We start from the raw sequence: 20,090 nt of genomic DNA, 5'->3' as shown, positions 1-20,090 counted from the left end.
GTAGTTTTGTGATATTATAACTGACTCTAGAAGTTTATCCACGTATTAAATAAGGGAGAGAAAAAACCAAACCCTTACTTTAAAGTTTTGGAATGGAAAGTTCCCGTATCACTATGTTCAAACTACCTTCTTTCCACTACCCCTTGAACTAGCCTGAGGGGAAACTAATGTAAAAGGGCTAAATGGAAGCATTTAAGTTATGGGGTGAGGGGTGGTTTACTGCTTGTACACTCCAGACGCAGAACCATTCCTTCCAGAACAATGACAAAGGTTGAGGCCCATGGCAAAATGAGGATCAGGCTAAATATAAAGCAAAAAGCAGCCATCATGAGAACAGAACCCATTCGTCTTAAGTCTAATAAATGAGGTTAATAACTCCAGTGAGTTGAAAACAGAATTTGAGATTGAAAACCACCCCTGCAGCTCAGCTAAGGGAGATTTCACCGGTCCACGTGCACTGACACGCATCTTCGGTGCATCCATGTAAACAGGAAATCTGGACAATCAGATGATACGTACTTGTAAATGCTTCACAGCCGAAGTAGTGATGTGCGGTGCCCGAAGTTTTTGAGTGATAGTGGTGCTATCACACCAGACATTTTCTTGAGGTATTGTTATTTCTTGTTCAGAGTCTTAGAGCTCCAAGGCAGAAATCGGAAGCAGTCCAAAGGAGATGACACTAGTATTTTTTCCCTCCATCTTTCTCCTTTATATTTATCCTAGGGACTACCAACCAGGTGCCATTTCTTCATTATGAAAAAGTTTTCCTTTCCCCAATGACCAGGAGTATGAAGTTATACAAGATGATATTTACTAAAATTCCATGGGACAATGACTCCTACCACATTTCCTGACAAAGGACTTCAAGACACAATGGCCAAAGCTGTCACATAAGGGAACTCAAATTCTAGGGCTCTATTCATCCCATGGACAAGCGTTCCAGAGGACCCAGAAATCTGACAGAGCTCTGGTCAATGGTCACTAACGGGCTGGCCTGAGTGCCAGCCAGGTTTGTTTCTGCTGCCTCACACCAAGCACAGGCTTAAAGCAAAGGTATACCAAGGAACCCTTTGCATGGAGGGATGTGATGGGTAGGAGAGGAGGGGAAGGGAGAGAACCAGAATGTGATTTTAGAGGTTCCCGTCGTGGCTCAGCAGTAACGAACCCAACTAGTATCCGTGAGGATGTGGATTTGTTCCCTGGCCTCACTCAATGGGTTAAGGATCCAGTGTTGCTGTGAGCGGTTGTATAGGTCGCAGACGTGGCTCGGATCTGGCATTACTGTGGCTGTGGTGCAGGCCCACAGCTGCAGCTCCCATTCGACCCTTAGCCTGGGAACTTCCTCATGTCTTGGGTGTGGCCCTAAAGAGACAAAAAAAAAAAAAAAAAATTGGACCAATTCAGTTGAAACTAAGGCTGAATGAGTCTATCTTCTAGCTACCAGCTTCCCCACGCACCCACCAAGAACATTAGAAACGCCATACCTGAGAAGACCGTGATCTTTTTGTTCACTATTCTGCCTTTGGAAGAAGCACGAAGGGGGAGTTTGTGGAGGAAGCAGGCAGCTTCTCTGCCTGGGTATCACCAAACAGCCCTAGCTTTGGAAAGCCGTCATACAAGGATTCCTCTTAACCCTGTACCTATATAGACTCCGTCAGCACCACTTCCTGCCAATGAGCTTCGAAGTTTCTGATTTGCTACAAGAAGTGCTTTATTTTACCCAAGGCCACCAGGTAGTCCTAGAGCTTGTATGCTGTCCCTGCTCTTGAGTGAATATTTGACCTGAGACTACCCTCAGCTTTCATCTTTCCAGAACAGGGGCCAACAGTTTAAAGATGTGTCCTCACGTGGAATTATCTCCACTCAATGATAATTTCCTGGACCTCTCCTCCCTTCACCATATACTTTGTAAAAAAGGTCATGAGAGGCGCACAGATCATTTAAGACATTACCATGGTCTTGCCTCAGGCACTGTTTTCCACCGCACTGGTCCCTGTGCTCTTCCTGACGAAGCAGCACATGAACCCTTCCTCACTCTCGGCAATGTTTAGGTTTCTTTGCTGAGTCCTCGCAGAGCTCACTGGTTGCCGATTCTCCCACAAGTGCATCACCTCACACTCACCCACACAGAACCTCACCTGTCACTTTCCTGAGTATTCACAGCCCGGTTTGTGAATCTCCTGTGATTTCACTTTTCTTTCTTTCTTTTTTAAATCTCTTCTGGTTTATTTTTCAATGCCTGGAAGTAGTGACATTTGATTTGCATAGTAATATCCTACTTTCAGGTTATTTATAAAGTTCTTAAATAAGGTTAAACCAAGTATCAACCTCTAGGAAATTACCCTGTTAATATCCTCTCTAGAAAGATGTTTATTCTTAAGTCTCTAAGTTGTTTCCTAAGCCTGACAGAATATTCCCATAATCTCATAGTAATTGGTGTTTTTAAAAGTTGCCTCAGTGAAGAACGATGACAAAAATTCTTTAAGTCTGAGCAAATTAGATCTTGTTCCTTCTTGAATGCATGTTTCTTTTTATCCTCAAAAAACTAGAACATACAAGTCAGGTGTGATTTCCCATAAAGGAAAGAAACCATTTTATCTTTCCTCTAACAGGTCGTGTGTGATTAAGGCTTTAGTGACACTACTTTACCATCTTGCCAACTCAAGGTGAGTCAGCTGATGAGCTTCTGTCCAATTAACACAGCTTGGAGCATATCGCAGAGCAGTAAGAATGAAGACAGAGTGCTGGGAAAGAATTAAGTAGGAAGGAAAAAGGGGGAAAATACCTCTTTTATCAGGCAGGGGCAAAAACGTAGCTGGGTTGAAGGGTTTGTTTTGTTTTGTTTGACTTGAGTCAAAATAACACAATTTTAAAGAGCCACAGTGATAGAGAGGGATGAGAGGCAGCAGGCCGAGATGTTTATGTTACAGTTTAAAACATATTTTCAGCTCCCAAACCACCAAGTGCTAAGGACAATGCTGGTAGAAACTCACAGCGCTGGGGAAGCAGATGTGCCAGGGAGCCCAGGGAGATGGGAAATGAACTCTGGGGTGCAGCTGTGGAAGACAGAGAGGACTCGGCAGGAACGGGGGGCCCAGCACCAAGCTCCCTGTGGACCCCATCACATCATGCCTCCAGCCTAACTCAGAGTGAATATTTTCCTTGACCGAGATTACAAACAGGCTGTGTTACCGACGATGGGAAGGATGATATAAGTGAGCCGCTACTGCTGTTTACTTCCTACCGCAGCATCGCAAGGATGAAAGTATCACAGAAAGGAAGCTTAACCCTGGAAAATCTGATTGTAATTCAGCCAAGACCGTATGAGCTTGGTTTCCTTTCCAAAAAAGGCAGAATCCATGTCTCACTTATTCTCGTCCCTCCCCTGGCTCCCACCCTGCTGGCTATTTCCTGTTCCTTTCTACCACCGTGGCCGCAGCTCAGGCCAAGGACTTCTCAGTCCACTTACAGGAGGCTCTGGGACACAGCATCTTTGGTGGCTCTGTGGGTGACTGGGGAGATGGCTACTCTGTCCTGTTTGTACAGGTTGTGGAGGAAGCAAATGTCTCTGCCATGGAACCAGGCGGTGAAATGACCCTACAGTGTTGAGAAGATGCCACCCAGTGCACAGAGGGCCAAAAGGCTTTATACAGGCAAGACGTGATGCTTGAGCCACACACAAAGCTGCCCCCAACTTCCGGAAAGGTGGTCATGCTTCACCCTGTCTCCCACACAAGTCAGCACAGCTGTAGAGAGGACACCGCCAAAAGCGGTGAGCCTCCTCTGCCGACCTGTCCAACACTGGTCGGCGCCTGTCGCGGGTGGTGCGACTGCTGGTGATCTCCTCCTCTCTCCGCAGCACAGATGTCTGAGCCTCTGCTGTCAGAGCTCAAAGAGGGGGTTATATTTCCTAATCTCCTGAAGAAGTTTTTCTTTATCCTGGTTGGCCTGAGCCAATGCTTGTTTAGTTTCTATAAGTTCCTTTTGTAGGGTAGGCAGTTCTTTCACCTGAGAAACAGTAAGTAATTCACAGTTAATGAATAAGGTAACACACTCGCAAAAACACCTAATAAGGGAATGAGGGGGAAGAATTCAAGCAGGACAACCCACATGTTTTGGCCAATGATCAAGAGAACCTGACCAGATCTTTTCTAGGAGCCTAATCCCCTCTTCAGGGCTCAGCGGTTACAGGGATGGCAACAGGTGAAAGATGTGGTAGCACATTTGCATCCAGCTCCTGATTTACTTCCTCAGTTCAGCACTTCTAGAAGCTGCTGCCAGGTGACCAGAGCCCACCACCCAGCTGTACATGGCACAGGCAACATTTTCAGCCCTCTGGGTGATTACAGCCCCTAAGGGGTCATGGGAAAGGTACGGCTCAGCTAGGTCCTCCCCTGCGGGCACCAGAAACACCTGTTCTTTGGGGGGCTGCCTCTTCTCGCTTTTCAGTACTTCAGCTGATGGTCTGTCCTGAGCAGCAGCTAGAAAAAAAGTAAAGGTTCTAAATCACAAACTGCTGGCAACAGGCAGACAATTCCTAGTTGTCACCTCTTCCCTTACAGGGGAAAAAAGGCAGAGGAGCCAGGAGGCTGTCAAGCCCAACTCACCACTGATGTGGAACACACCATCATCACTGCGCTTCAGCACGACATGCTCCATGGCCAGAGTGATGGGGACAGGGCCTGGAGATGTCGGATAGATGGGGGGGATATCATCCTGCACAAAAGAGGGAGACCACGTGATGTCCTGAACCGGCTCAGAGCAACTGAGGTAACAAGCCAGCTTCTCCCGTGGAGTTGAAGCACTTTTATGTCACTGTGTACCCATACATCCTTGCAGGGTGTGCGAGGCACAACTGAGCCTCTCCCACTCTGGAGACGGTGAAACTGAGGCTCTGACAACCTAATGTGCTTGCACAGTCATGCTGCATGCCACAGGTTAGGCTAGAGATAAGGCCACCTCACTGAACCCAGGAATTTTGCCAGTAACACATATTTGTGTACTATACTAAAACCGACAAGGAAGGCTAACATGCATTACCTCACTGGATCCTCATGTTTTACAGTGACAAGAAAAGAAGTTAACAGCTGTCACTGCCAGAATCCCTTGCCTGACAAAGTCTAGGGTAAAATCTGAAGTTCCTCTCACCTTTAGAGTAATCCTGGAGTTCAGGAGCTCAATCTTCATGGGAACTACCACTGGGGTCTCCTCGTCCTCCAAGAAAGGCCCCAGGCCATTGAGCACCGAAGTGAGCAGCTCAAGGTCACAGCCACGGAGCAAGAAATGCAGGAAGCCATTCTGTGCAGCCAGCAGAGAATGAACAGCTGCACCAGGGCCCACCTCAAAGCGAAGGCCCACAGCTGGCCTGATGTAGTCAGTCTTCAAAGTTGAGGATTCTTGAAAGCTTGTGCCTTTGACAAGAAAGGCAGGAAGAAAACATTAATTACTAGCCAGTGATTGTTGTAAGCACTTTATATATCCTTAATATGCATAACAATCCTATGCCAGAAGTATTATTATCATCCCCGTCTTAATTATGAAAGAACTAAGGCACAGAGAATAATCTGACCAACTTGTAAGTAACAAGGATACCATGCAGGAGTTCCTGTTGTGGCACAGCGGAAACAAATCTGACTAGGAACCATGAGGTTGCAGGTTCGATCCCTGGCCTCATTCAGTGGGTTAAGGATCTGGTGTTGCTGTGGCTCTAGTGTAGGTCATCGGCTACAGCTCTGATTAGAACCCTAACCTGGGAACCTCCATTTGCCACGGGTGTGGCCCTAAAAAGACAAAAAAAAGGGGGGGGGGACTTGCATATAGGCAGTCTGACTGCAGATTGTGGGCTTGGCTAATTTGCTATAATGCCTCTCATGGCAGAAGGGAAATTAAGGACCAATAAAAAGCAGGCCTTGCCATGAATCTGAGGCATTGGGCTAATGGCCAAGGGAAAGCTCTTAAAACAGAGGACCCTCGGAGTTCCCACTGTGGTGCAGTAGGTTAAGAACGCAACTGCAGGGAGTACTCATTGTGGCACAGGGGAAACAATCCGGCTAGGATCCATGAGGATGCAGGTTAGATCCCTGGCCTTACTCAGTGGGTCGGGGATCTGGAGTTGCCGTGAGCTACAGTGTAGGTTGCAGATGTAGCTCAGATCCTGTGTTGCTGTGGTGTAAGTCAGCAGCTGCAGCTCCAATTCGACCCCTAGCCTGGGAACTTCCATATGCCATGGTTGTGGCAAAGGAAAAAAACAAAAAAAAAAAACAAAAAAAAACCCAACTGTATCGACTTGGGCCGATATGGAAGCATGGGTTCAATCCTCTGCCTGGTGTAGTGGATTAAAGGATCCAACATCACTGCAGCTGTGGCACAAGCCACCATTGCACTCGGATTCAATCCCTGGCCCTGGAACTTCCATATGCTACGGTGCAGCCATAAAATTCAATAACAAAAACATACAGGACCCTCAACTCTTCTCCATTTGAATGTCCCTTCCTTCCTCCAAGTCTTTGTCTTCTCATGTCTGACAAAACCAAGCAGGAACTATGATAATTTCCTGAAAGCTGTATAAAGAACAATCTCAGGTGTAGCCAAGGATATGGAACAACTTAATATCTCTATATAACTGCAAATTGGCGCCCTATTTTGGAAAACCAGTTGGCATTATCTAGTAGAGTTAAAGCCATACCCGCACTAATGACCTAGAAATTATATTCTCAGGAATATAAACCTGGAGAAACTCTGCAGCATACATATCAAAGACATGTACAAGGATGGGCATGTCAAGACAACCCTATTTGAAATAGCAAAAAACAAGACAAAACTGGAAACAGCCCCAATGTCTGTTCAGAACAGATTGAAGAAGTAAATAGAGTAATGGGTTCAAGGGATATTTGGGGAGTGATGGTGATGGTTGCAGAACTCTGTAAGCTTACTAATATTTATCAAACTGTATGCTTACAATGAGTGGATTTCATAGTATACAAATTATACCTCAAGCAGTTTTTTGTTTGTTTGTTTTTAGGGCTGCACCCGTGGCATATGGAGGTTCCCTGGCTAAGGTTCAGATCGGAGCTGTAGCCACTGGTCTACACTACAGCCACAGCAATGCAGGATCTGAATCGAATCTATGACCTACACCACAGCTCACAGCAATGCCAAATCCTTAACCCACTGAGCAAGGCCAGGGGTCAAACCTGTGTCCTCAGGGATGCTAGTCAGATTTTTTCCCCTGAGCCACAGTGGGAAGTCCTCAAGCAATTTTTTAAAAAGCAAAAACCAGTATATTTCTACAATAGACTATTATAAAGTAGTGAAATGAATGAATTATAACTAACTCAACAACCTAGAAGAATATCATAATACTTGAAAGAAGCTAACAGAAAAGAATACAAACTATAGTTCCATTTAGAAAAACCTGAAGGAGTTCCTGTCATGGCTCAGTGGTTAACGAATCCGACTAGGAACCATGAGGTTGTGGGTTCTATCCCTGCCCTTGCTCAGTGGGTTAAGGATCCAGCGTTGCCATGAGCTGTGGTGTAGGTTGCAGACGCAGCTCGGATCTGGCGTTGTTGCTGTGGCTCTGGCATAGGCCGGCAGCTGTAGCTCCGATTAGACCCCTAGCCTGGGAACCTCCATATGCCGCAGGTGTGGCCCTAGAAAAAGGCAGAAAGTCCAAAAAAAAAAAAAGAAAAGAAAAACCTGGAAACCTGCAAAGCTAATTTATACATTGATACAAACACCTGCAAAGAATTGTAAAGTAAAACAAGAGAATGATAAATACAAAATAGTGATTCCCTCTGAAAGATGAGAGGCAAGAGAGGGAGAGGGGTTCAGGGGACTTCAAAGGTAGTCTTGCTGTTCTATTTATTAAACTAGGCAGTGGGAACATGAATTCTTTGTATCGCTAATATTTTACACTATGTATATATAAGTAATAAGTATTCTTTAGTATCTACTCACTTTTTTTTTTGCTTTTTAGGTACGTACCCACAGCATATGGAAGTTCCTGGGTTAGAGGTCGAATTGGGAGCTGTAGCTGCCAGCCTACACCGCAGCCAGAGCAACACCAGATCCAAGCCGAGTCTTCGACCTACACCACAGCTCACGGCAACGCCAGATCCTCAACCCACTGAGCAAGGCCAGGGATCGAACCCGCAACCTCATGGTTCCTAGTTGGATTCGTTAACCACTGAGCCACGACAGGAACTCCTCTACTCAATATTTTTTTAAAACATTGTTTAAAACAAAGCATGTAGCATAAGCCCAGATTTCCCCCTGTTATCTTTTAGAGTATAAATGATAATTCATATCAAAAGACCTAACCAGAAGTTCCCTGATCAGAAACAGCTTGTTGTTGGCAGCCTCACAAACAAACAAGTGAACACTGTCCTCATGCATAAGCTTTGTGAGCACCTGGGAAGTGAAGATGGAGAACAGCCTGCTGAATGCAAAGCCCCAGAAAGAGCTCCGGGAGGCCCCTTGCCAGAATCAGGCTTCATCAGAATTCTTCCTCCCCCAATGGCTGCTGGAAAGAAGGCCCAGGGTAGCTGCCCTTGGAGCACAGCGCCAGGAGCAAATTAAGCTATGGCTGTCTCAGAAAAATCCCACCAGCTCTCTTGGAATGGGCACCATCCTCACCTGGGCACTGTCCATGCAGGAACTGCCAGAGTCCCACGGTGCCCAGCTGCTGGAGGGTCAGCTCCTCTGCCTGCAGGGCCACGGTCAGGTCCTCACCACGTAGTTCAATCCCCAAAGACACCGCACTCACCTTCAGGACCAGAACTGAGACCTGTAAAAGCAGACTCTCTCAGTGGAGTCCCAGGCTTCCAGCTTAGAGCCTACCCTCCGCAGAGAAGAAAGCAGAACCCTGACCAGGTGAAGATTGAGGTCCTCCCCACTGGGTGAGACGGAACTGTTGGCCTCTGGTGACGCCTGGCCATAACTATCCACAACAGGGCTCCCTTGAACACCAGCACTGTCTACGACATTTGGCAGAGACCCTGATGGAAGAGATTCTGGACCAGACTCTGCATAAAAAGATAACAGAAGAAAGTTAAAAAGTTCTATTCAAGTCCAATCTCTAAAAACAGTGACAACTATAAAGGCAAAACAAAACATTTATGAGACAACTGGAAATTGAATACTAACTAGATATTTAATGAATTAGGGAATTATTGTTAATTTTTAAAAGTATGATAATGGTATTTGGTCACATTTTTTAAAAAGTGTGTAAATGGAGGCAACTCAAGTGTCTGTGGACAGGTGAATGGTTAAACAAAATGTGGTAGAAACATACAGTAAATATTAGCCTTACAAAGGAAGGAAATTCTAACACATACATGCAACATAAATGAACCTCAAGGACATGAAGTGAAATGAGTCAGTCCCAAAAGGACATACACTGTCTGATTCCATTTACACGAGGTACCCAGAGGGACAGGAAGTAGAATGGTGGTCGCCAGGGGCTGGGGGAAGAGGGAATGAGGAGTTATGGTTTAATGGGTAGAGGGTTTCAGTTTTGCAAGAGTTCTGGAAACAGATAGTGGTGATGGTTGCACAGTGATCTGAAGATATGTAATGCCACTAATGTTTAGCTTAAAAATAGTCAAGATAGTAAATTTTATGCTATGTATATTTGACCATAATTTTTAAAAATGTTTAATATTTAACAAATTTTGTATATTCTAGAGATGCATAATATTTATGGATAAAATGACATGGTTGGGATTTTCTTCACATTAATATGAGAGTCAGGGAAGTGAGCAGAAGAACACATGAAACAAGATTGCCATGAGTCCTTACCTATTAACCGAATCTAAGTAATGGGTATATGAAGGTTCATTATTTTATTCTGTCTTTTTTAAAATATTTGGATTTTTCCATAAAATATTAATAACACAACAAACATCCAGCTTAATAAACAGTGCTTTCTTTTTTTTATTTTATTTTCATGTAGATTTTTTTTTTCACAGCCACACCTGCAACACATGGAAGTTCCCAGGCTAGGGGTAGAATCAGAACTGCAGCTGCCAACCTATAGCATAGCCACAGCAACACCAGATCCAAGCCGAGTCTGTGACTTACAACACAGATCACAACAACGCCAGATCCTTAACCCACTGAGCAAGGCCAGGGATTGAACCCACAACTTCATTGTTCCCAGTTGGATTCGTTTTTGCTGCAACATGATGGGAATTCCCATTTAGATATTCTTAAGGGATGATTTTAAAAGTCCTCATTTCAATAAGCTGAAGGAACCAGTGTAACTCCTGGCAGTGATTAATCTAATTACCAAAAGTTACTTGTTTATCATAGACAAAAAGCTCCTAATTAATTTTCCAACAATAAAATACATAGTTAGACAAAAAACAGACAACAAACTCAACAAGCCACTGACACCAGCTGCAGAGTTAGTCCTACTGCTAGGGCTACAAGCTGTAAGACTAGTACTCTCTTCTTTGATCTGAGTCTTGTTCTGTGATAAAGGTCAAGTACTAATCAATAACCTAGAAGATGTGGGGATAAAGTCAGAGCTACAAATCCACTAAAATTTCTTTCTCATTTTGGTTTTGTTTAAGAAAATGTCTAGGGAGTTCCCGTTGTGGCTCAGGAGGTTAAGAACCTGACTAGTCTCCATGAGGATGAAGGTTTGATCCCTGGCCTTGCCCGGTGGGTTAAGGATCCAGCATTGCCACAAGCTGTAGCAAGGTCACAGATGCAGCTCGGATCTGGCATTGCTGTGGCTGTGGCACAGGCTGGAAGCTGCAGTTCTGATTCAACCCCTGGCCTGGGAACGTGAGGCCCTAAAAAGGAAAAAAAAAGGTCTATCTCTGCTCCTTCTGACCCTGATGGTCTGAATACAGCAGCAGGAAGAACCCTCTCTGAGCTCTACAACTCTGCCTGCCTGCTTCCACCTACCAGACTCTAAGAGCATCACAAAGCTCTCACTGCCATCACTATCCACAGAAATCCGGTCTTCAGGGCCACTGTTATCCAATGAGACACCATCAAATGACTGCTGAGATACTGTCCTCTTCATGGAGAAAAATCGGAGTCGGGCTGCACCTCCACTTACTGGGGCTGCCACCCCCTCATCTATCTTGGCCACGGGCTCCCTGTTTAAAAAACAGAAACAAAAACCACAAATGAGGCTTAGGAGTCATGCTGTTCCATTCCCTTGCAATACCATTCTTTTCAGCCCAGTTACTGTATCCATAAACTTTGATGTCAACTATTACCTGCTATAAGTCACACTATATTTCAACTGCTAGCGGTTCCGAATCCTCATATTCCAGTCTTTCAAATTGCACAAGCAGTTCTCCCATATCAACATTAAATGTGATGGTTATTCAGGGTCCTCCCATAAACAGAAGAGACCAACTATCTAGAGCCCTGGTACCCGAGGCCAGCCATGTTCATTTCTCAAGTATTTGCTGAATAATCTCTGCGAACAAGGCACCATACAAAGCACAGGGCAAGGTGGGGAGTGAATAAAGTGATGAATAAGACATTCCCTGTCTGCAAAGAATTTATATTCTATCAGGAAAGAGGAGACATACATAAATAACATTACATGGGAGTAAGTCACACATACAAACCAAAGGCTGGGCGATACAAAGAAGGGAAAGGATGAAGAGAAGGGATCAAAAATGGCTCTGTGGAACGAGGCAATGTTTGAGGTGGTCCTTGGACTATGAAAGAGGGAAAAGGACCTTCCATGGGGAAGACACAAATGAGCAAAGGCACAGAGCCGGAAAATAAAAAGTGCCTCTGGAGACCAGTGAGCAGCTCAACTCAGCTGGAGCATAAATTTTGCTGGGGGAGAGCAACGGAAGGTAGAGAGGAAGTTTCTTTAAAAAAAACCTTTAAAAGACCCTTTAGGAGCCTGTTGTGGCTCAGTGGTTTAAGAACCCAACTAGTATCCAAGAGGATGCAGGTTAGATCCCTGGTCTCACCCAGTGGGTTAAGGATCCAGCATTGCTGAGAGCAGTGGTGGAGGTCACAGATACAGTTCTGATCTGGTGTTGCTGTGGCTGTGGTGTAGGCCGGCAGCTACAGCTCTGACTCGACCCCTAGCCTGGGAAAATCCATATGCTGCAGATATTGACCTAAAAAGCAAAAAATAGGAGCTCCTGTCATGGCTCAGTAGCTAGTGAACCCGAATAGCATCCATGAGGATGCGGGTTCGATCCCTGGCCCTGTTAAAGATCTGGCGTCACTGCTATGGCTTGAGTTTGATCCCTGGCTGGAACTTTTACATGCTGTGGGCACAGCCAAATAAATAAATAAAAACGATTTGTTGAATGAAGGATGGAATTCTTCCTTCTCTGTTACTCTGGCAGATACTGAAAAGGTGCACTAGAAAGGGCAAGTCCAAAGCCCCAGCTTGTCTATTTACAAGATACAGGATCCACGGCTCATCCTCTCTGAAGCCTCAGTTTCCTAAGTTATAAATAGAATACGAACATCAGAAGCTACCTCACCAGGCTGCCATGGGGGCCAAATCAAACAAAATATTACATGAGAGCCCACTGAAAAGAATAAAATATCACAGAGGTGCCAGGTATTATTATTCTGATAGAGCCTCTCTGTATCAATAACAGTGAATCAGTAAAAGAGAAAACAACTTGATGCCAAGAAGCAATAAATGTTGACTTGAAAACTGTCCAAGAGAAGGCCAAGCTATACGGTGATATGCGAAAACCCATGGGATTTTGTATTATTTTATCGCAATCTCTGGCTCTCCCCTTACCACCAAATCAGATGTAATCATGAAAATAAAGTCTCTCCAATTGGCATATTTTTATCCCCTAAGAGACTGAAAGTCCCTCCGCTGCCCCACAGGCAACTCCGAAAACTAAAGGCTTTGCCACATTCACCAGGCTGCTCTATACCCGCCCCTGGACTATGTGGTGCTCCCTAGTCTCCAAGCGCACACGGCAGGAGACCTTGAGCCCCGGGGCCAGAGCGGGGAGGAAGAGGCGATGGGAAGGAGGCAGAGAACCACTCACTTGGCTGGAGGCAGAGACAGCATCCTGTGCACAGTGGAGGTCATTCGGTCGCGGCCCAGACTGAAAGCATCCTTTGTCAGGGACACGGCTTCCTTGGTGAGGTCCATGGTGGCATGCAGCGCCTCCTTGGTGGCATCCTTGGTTATGTGAATAGCACTGGACAGCTCCCCCTCGATGTTCTTCAAGGGGATGAGCTCACTCTGTCCATTCACAGCAGTGTCCCTGCCACCTGGGGGCTTCAATGGAGCTGGGGAGCTAGGCATTTGGGTTCTGCTCAGTTTCTTGGCCTCTAAGGAATCGACGGCCTCATGGCCCTTCCCTGCCTCCTGCTGTGCAAGAGCATCTGAGTCTTGCATTTCTCCACTGCTATGGAGAGGCAGTGGCCTATCCTGGGATGCATCCGGATTATCCACGCCACTATCCTCCAGAACCTTCTCAGGGCTTGCTGGGCTCTGTTCGGAGGAGGCGTCAGACTTCGGCTCCCTATCCTCCGAAGGAGACAGCTCCGAATCTATGAGGCTGGTAGTGTCTGAACCCTCAGAGTCAGCTTCCACGGTCCCAGGGGCAGGATGCATGAGCAGAGCCACCTCGGCACTGGGGAAGAGGACCCCAATGCAAGCTGTCTGGTCCTGCAGGGAAGACCCAGTCATAGCCTCTGTATCCTTAGTCAGCTGCTCCTGCAGACCCTGTAGCACCTCTTTCAGCCGGAGGAGAGCCAAGTACTGGTAGTGGTCAAGCCGCACACGCACGTGTGCCGGGGAGTGTACAAGCACATGCACGTCCGCTGTATCCTCCAGCTCTGGCAGAGGCCCTTTGTTGTCCACACCAGTGTCGCCTTCTTTCAGAATCTCCATGACTTCTGTAAGGCCTGAGAGGCTTTTCAAATCATGCTCGGTCTTTGACCTCTGATGGGACCCAGTGTCAGGGGCAAAGGCCTCAGAATGGACAGGACTGCCAAAGCTGGCTGATGGTTTCAGCCTCCCTTCTGTGGCCAGAAGGAGCTTCCGTGCCTGGGCTTGCTGCCAGCGGAGGGGTAGGCAGGCCCAAATGGACAAGGGGAAAGGGGCCACAAAATTCAAGGTATGGCCTTTGAAGTTCTCTGTTCCCTCAAAGTCCAAGGAGATCTGGGTGAAGTAGACGGACCAGAGATCCTGGGAGGCCTTGAGCCTCTGGGGAGGGAGGGTACTAGACTGAGGGAGGTGGGAATCCACCTGGAAAGCATGATGCAAAAAAAGCATGTGCAGAAGGCTAAAGCCGCCTGGAACCTTGGGAAACTGAACATAATTGGAATGAAAGAACTCAGCAGCAGCAAAACCCCGGAAAAGACTCTGGAGGTCTGGACAGCTACAGTGTGGGGCATGACGTGTATTGGTGGCAGTCATGCCTGAGGCAGAGAAGACAAGGGCCTGGGGACGATGCAACCCAGCCTGCTCTCTCTTCTCCAGCGGGAAGCTTACCTTCAGAGAGACAATGAAATGAAACTCAATTCAGAATGGCCATCTGAGCAACTCCACCACCCACCATTAACACACACCTGAAAGACCCTCTGGGCTGTAAAACTGTTTTCCTTCACTCCTATCAAATGGCCAGGACAGACCCCTGGATTATAGCCAATGCAGAAATGCAGCTGCCAACAGGGAACAAAAATCCCGCTCTCTCCCCACCTTCAACCAGAAAGCATCCAGTCGAATGTCCACGTGTTCATCCTTCTGGCTTGGATCTTCCAGTTTGTAGATAGCTTTGAACTGCTCCAAGCTGTGGTATAAATCCAGGCAGAAGAGGTTTCCCCAGAGCAAGCTGACAGGATCCACCGTAAATGTCAGACCGTTTAACTGAATGTAGAGGTTGGGACAGGGAACTGGAAAGCAGGGAAGAAAAGAACTGCCATGTATGAAGCAGCAGCTCTGCTCTTATTTACCAGCTAACGTTCAGTTTATTATCAAAATAGCAAAGGTACATTTTTACACAGGGAAGAGTTTTCAACAAAGATGTGCTAAACTACCTCAAACACCTAAAACTCCTAACATGAGAATATAAGCAGAGGCCCCATGGCTGACAAGTGTGAAGAGCATGCGCCTGACCATAAGAAATGTCCAGAGCAGATGCTCACCTGGAAGCTCCTGATTATCTGGGAAGTAGTACTCCGTGAACTCGATGTGGACGGCCGAGACCTGAGTGGGCAGGTTGTGAAGCTTCCGACTGCAGGAGAGAAGGGTAGATGGCTTCTTACTTGGCTGTCCGGCGGTAGAAACCTATGCAACCACAGATGGCTGTTAGCGTCTGTATAGCACCCAGAATACAATTTCCTCAATCTCCTCTGAGGTAGGAGGCCAAAGCCTCCACGTTCTTCCCAAGTCTGTCACGGGAGCACAGCGCTTTTCACTGTTATTCCAGGCACTCCCACCCCTGGCCCGCACTGCCTACGAGGTCGCCTGTTCAGTGAAAGCTTTGCAGTGGGGTAGCAGGAGGAAAGTGGGGGATCCCCAGTCCTGACCTCAGCAGCCATGCACAGCAAGAAACAGGCCCTAGTGTGAAATCCACCCGGAAGGGAAGGCAACAGCCCCTGAATTCCATAACCTTGGTCCCACTGGCTGCCCTTCCAATGAGTGGCTCCACCCGGTTCCAACCCTGCCCCCCGTGCCCTGTGCTCCTCACCTGGTGGATGTCCAAGTCATCCACGCGGATAACCAAGCAGCTGGAACGCAAGCGATTCCATGCGGGGGGCCGAAAGACAGCCTGTTGGCCCTGAGAGGGGCTTCTCTCAAGGGGGATCTTTCGAGGACTGGAGAGAGAATCTATGTAAAAATAAGAAGGTGGGAGAAGGAATCAGATACATTCAACTCTCATTATTAAGAGAATTCGGAGAGTAAAACCCCTAAGTTCATTAACGCTTTACGTAGGAAAGAAAGCTTAACCCTGGCAAGGCCCTGGAGGGAACTAAAAAACCGTAGTCTCCTTAGGACCAAGACAACATGCCACTGAACAGAGGTGATTAACAACCTCTCTTCAACAGAGCAGCTATCCCTGGAGACAAAAGGATGCTGTAAACAACAAAGTCACGGATGCCTCTTCATGGGATAAAGTTGGAATACTGAGCTGGGCCTAAGTTGGGATAAGTAGCCAGTTCAGTGCTTTATCATCACTGGATATTCAAAGGTCAATGTCAAGAGGCTAAGCAATGGGAGTCCTTCAGCTCCTCATAACCCACCTGCTTTCCTCCGGAAGGGAGAGTCTACCCCCAGGTACCAGGGTGGTTTCAGACCTGTCTCCTCATGCCACTTCTCCACTTTACTCTGAAATTCCATCACCAGCTTCTGGGCCCACTGGCCTCGGGTCTCCATGGCCTCACAGTGACGTACCCAATGTTTGCAGTTATCACCTGTGCCATAAAACAAAGCGATTCCCACTAAGGTCATGATCCAATGTCACAATTTTTCTTTTCCAATGGTATAATTTTCCATAGTTCAGAATCTGGGAGTCCCCGTCATGGCTTAATGGAAATGAATCTGACTAGTATCCATGAGGACACAGGTTCAATCCCTGGTCTCACTCAGTGCGTTAAAGATCTGGCATTGCCATGAGCTGTGGTGTAGGTCGCAGACACGGCTCAGATCTGGCATTGCTGTGGCAGTGGCGTAGGCCAGTGGCTATAGCTCCGATTCAACCCCTAGCCTGGGAACCTCCATATGCCACAAGTGTGGCCCTAAAAAGACAAAAACAAAAACAAAAAAAACAAAAAAAAAAAACAAAACAGAATCTGATCCCTCCCCCCAATCCAAAATTTTCTGGGATAAGTAAAAATTAGTGAGAGCACTCAAGTTCTTCTGGATTCTATATGCGCTTTTTCTCTAAGGCTCCCTGCAGGCCAGATACGGACTGCTGCCATCTTTGACTATGGACTATTGGAGAAGCCCTAAAACTAGTGGAAGTGAGAGGCAGATCGCAGAATCAAAAGCAACATCTCTCCGCACTGTCTCCCCTCATACATCTACTCATCAATGACAGACAGTCATCAGTAGTAGACTCTGCAAATTTCCAGATGTCCTCTTGAAAAAGACAACACCTCTCTGAGCATGTGCTGCAATCCCTGGCACCCTCCTGCTGGGCAGTCAGCATGAACCTAGGCATCTGCCCTCAACTCCGAGGCTAGGCTAAAACTGCTCCCATTCAGAATTCTCCTACCTGCCGAGTGGAAGGGGTAATAGTCAAATGCCATCTTGCGGAAAGTAAGCTGCATTGCACCACCCATGAGTCTGTTTGCAGAGACACCTATAAAAGAAAATTAAAGATGAAAAGCAGCAGAAGGCACGAAGGGGTCTAAATACCACTGGAAGCACTTGAAAGTCCTCCTAAGGGTCAGCTCCAAAGTCTAGCTGATACACAAGTACAGCTCAAAGGCCATGATATCAGGTGATCTGCAAGGCTGAGGCCCTGTTCTTTTGAACTGCAATGGACATTCTCTAAAAGATTTAAAAAAGAAGAAGAAGCATATTCCATTGTCTCTGTAAGTGGCTGCCAACTTTCAGAAAGACGAAAGGCAAAAAATGCAAAACTCATGGAGTTCCCATCGTGGCTCAGCAGAAATGAATCTGACTAGCATCCATGAGGGCAAAAGTTCGATCCCTGGACTCTCTCAGTGGGTTGAGGATCCAGCATTGCCGTGAGCTGTGGTGTGGGTTGCAGATGAGACTGGGATCCTGCATTGCTGTGTCTGGGGTGTAGGCTGGCAGCTACAGCTCTGATTGGACCCCTAGCCTGGGAACCTCCATATGCCGTGGGAGCGGCCCAAAAAATGGCAAAAAGACAAAAACAAAAACAAAAAACAAAAAAGAATTGTAAAAACATGGCCTATTTCTTCTGCGTAGATGTGCTGCCTGGCCCACCCTGTTCTGCACTTCCATCCTACTTCAGATGATGGGAAACACATCATCCTCAGCTGTAGGCTGGTACACCTACAACCAGGAGGGTCATTTCTATCCAATCTAGACATCACCACCCCAAGTTCTGGACTAATCAAAGACACACCTGCACCAATGTTCCTGATTCTCAACACTTTTTTCATAATTACCACCTCTTAGGAATCTGTTCAGATTTTTTTTCCTAATTGGCTCCTCTCTATGAAATTTAATACCACAGATATACCATGTATCTCATGTACTATATGTCTGTTGTGCTTTGTACACAAAAAAGAATAAAAATAAAGCTTTTTCCTCTTATTAAATGCAAAGTTAAGAAATACTAAGTAGGAGAGTTCCCGTTGTGGCTCAGCAGGTTAAGAACGTGACTAGAATCCATGAGGATGTGGGTTTAATCCCTGGTCCCTCAGTGGGTTAAGGATCCAGTGTTGTTGCAAGCTGTCACAGATGCAGCTCGGATTCCATCCCTGGCCTGGGAACTTCCATATGCCATGGGTGTGGCCAAAAAAAAAAAACGAAAATAAAAATAAAAATGAGTAATTCTTTTAAAAGTTAAATTAAAAAATTTAAAGCTGGAATTCCCATTGTGGCTTAGCGGTAACGGACCCAACTAGTATCTATGAGGATTCGGGTTTGATCCCTGGCCTCTCTCAGTGGGTTAAGGATCTGGCATTGCCATGAGCTGTGGTGTACTGCAGATGTGGCTTGGATCCTGCTTTGCTATGGCTGTGGTACAGGCCAGCAGCTGCAGCTCCAATTTGACCCTTACTCTGGGAACCTCCATATGCCTCGGGTACAGCTCTAAAAAAGAAAAAAAAATTAAAGCTATTAATACTACTTAACTTTATAACTATATTTACTGAGTAACCTTTTTTTTGGCCTTTTTTTTTAGGGCTGCACCTGCAGTATATGGAAGTTTCCAGGCTAGGGATCAAAACAGAGCTACAGCTGCCGGCCTACACTACAGCAACACAGGATCTCAGCCGTGTCTGTGACCTACACCACAGCTCACCACTCATGGCAACTCCAGATCCTTAACCCACTGAATGAGGCCAGGGATCAAACCATCCTCAAGGATACTAGTCAGTTTTGTTACCGCTGAGCCACAATGGTAATTTCCTGAGTAACTTTTAATGTAATTTATTTCTTAGATAAATTATGATGTACAGATTCACATGCAATTTAGCAATTTATATAAATACATAATAGTGATGTAATCAAATTTTTAATTAAAAAAAATTTTTTTGTCTTTTTAAGGCCACCCCTGCGGCATATGGAGGTTCCCAGGCTAGGGGTCAAATCTGAGCTGCAGCCACCAGCCTACATCATAGCCACAGCAACGTGGGATCCAAGCTGCATCTGCAACCTATATACCACAGCTCACAGCAACACTGGGTCCTTAACTCACTGAGGGAGGTCACGGAACAAACCCACATCCTTATGGATACTAGTTGGGTTCATTACCACTGAGCCACAGTGGAAACACCCGTGTTATATCTGAGATTTTTTTCACCCCCACCCCTCACTGAAGAACCAGTTTTCACTGTTCAGAATAGGCAAGCATCAAGACAGAAAGATCAGTGGTTATGTGGAGCTGTGAAGTGGGCAGTGACAGCTAAAAGATACAGAGTTTCTTTCAGGGATGCCAAAAATGTTCTAAACTTAAATTGTGGTGATGATCACACAGCCCTATGAATATACTTTAAAACACTGAACTGTATATTCTAAGCGGATGAATTGTATGGTATGTGAATTATATCTCAATAAATATATATCTCTTTAAAAGAGCACCTGCTGTGCTCTTTACCTGCTGTGGGGTGATATGCATTACCTAGGCTACCAGAGGGAGATCGATTCACAGCCATGCTCCCTCCATTGGATTTATTTGGAACTAAAAGAACAGTAAACCACACAGACTGAGCATAATAAAATAAGGTATAAAACTGAAATCAGGGAGTTCCCGTTGTGGCGCAGTGGTTAACGAATCCGACTAGGAACCATGAGGTTGCGGGTTCGGTCCCTGCCCTTGCTCAGTGGGTTAACGATCCGGCGTTGCCGTGAGCTGTGGTGTAGGTTGCAGACGCGGCTCGGATCCCGCGTTGCTGTGGCTCTGGCGTAGGCCAGTGGCTACAGCTCCGATTCAACCCCTAGCCTGGGAACCTCC

The 20,090-nt window shown here is 46.2% G+C and overlaps 1 protein-coding gene across 2 annotated transcripts in view; it reads right to left on the bottom strand.

The window, feature by feature from the left end:
• Nucleotides 1–2,205: 2,205 nt before the first annotated feature.
• Nucleotides 2,206–20,090, bottom strand: part of BLTP3A (bridge-like lipid transfer protein family member 3A) — a 66,419-nt gene continuing 48,534 nt past the window's right edge. The window contains exons 9-21 of one of the 2 annotated variants that reach the window (XM_047795079.1): nt 17,193–17,279; nt 16,219–16,389; nt 15,666–15,805; nt 15,121–15,262; nt 14,675–14,868; nt 13,011–14,467; nt 10,918–11,114; nt 8,872–9,026; nt 8,638–8,788; nt 5,149–5,411; nt 4,608–4,716; nt 4,414–4,481; nt 2,206–4,008 (exon numbers count right to left, since the gene is read on the bottom strand). In XM_047795079.1, the coding sequence (XP_047651035.1) occupies nt 3,883–4,008; nt 4,414–4,481; nt 4,608–4,716; nt 5,149–5,411; nt 8,638–8,788; nt 8,872–9,026; nt 10,918–11,114; nt 13,011–14,467; nt 14,675–14,868; nt 15,121–15,262; nt 15,666–15,805; nt 16,219–16,389; nt 17,193–17,279 (3,260 nt within the window). In that variant the 3' untranslated portion in view covers nt 2,206–3,882. The remainder of the gene's footprint in view (nt 4,009–4,413; nt 4,482–4,607; nt 4,717–5,148; nt 5,412–8,637; nt 8,789–8,871; nt 9,027–10,917; nt 11,115–13,010; nt 14,468–14,674; nt 14,869–15,120; nt 15,263–15,665; nt 15,806–16,218; nt 16,390–17,192; nt 17,280–20,090) is intronic. The other variant, XM_047795080.1, reaches the window with a different exon arrangement.

This window comes from Phacochoerus africanus, chromosome 9, assembly GCF_016906955.1.
Source record: "Phacochoerus africanus isolate WHEZ1 chromosome 9, ROS_Pafr_v1, whole genome shotgun sequence".
In the NCBI taxonomy this organism is placed as follows: Eukaryota; Metazoa; Chordata; class Mammalia; order Artiodactyla; family Suidae; genus Phacochoerus; species Phacochoerus africanus.
This window is presented reverse-complemented; position numbering and strand designations above follow the sequence as displayed.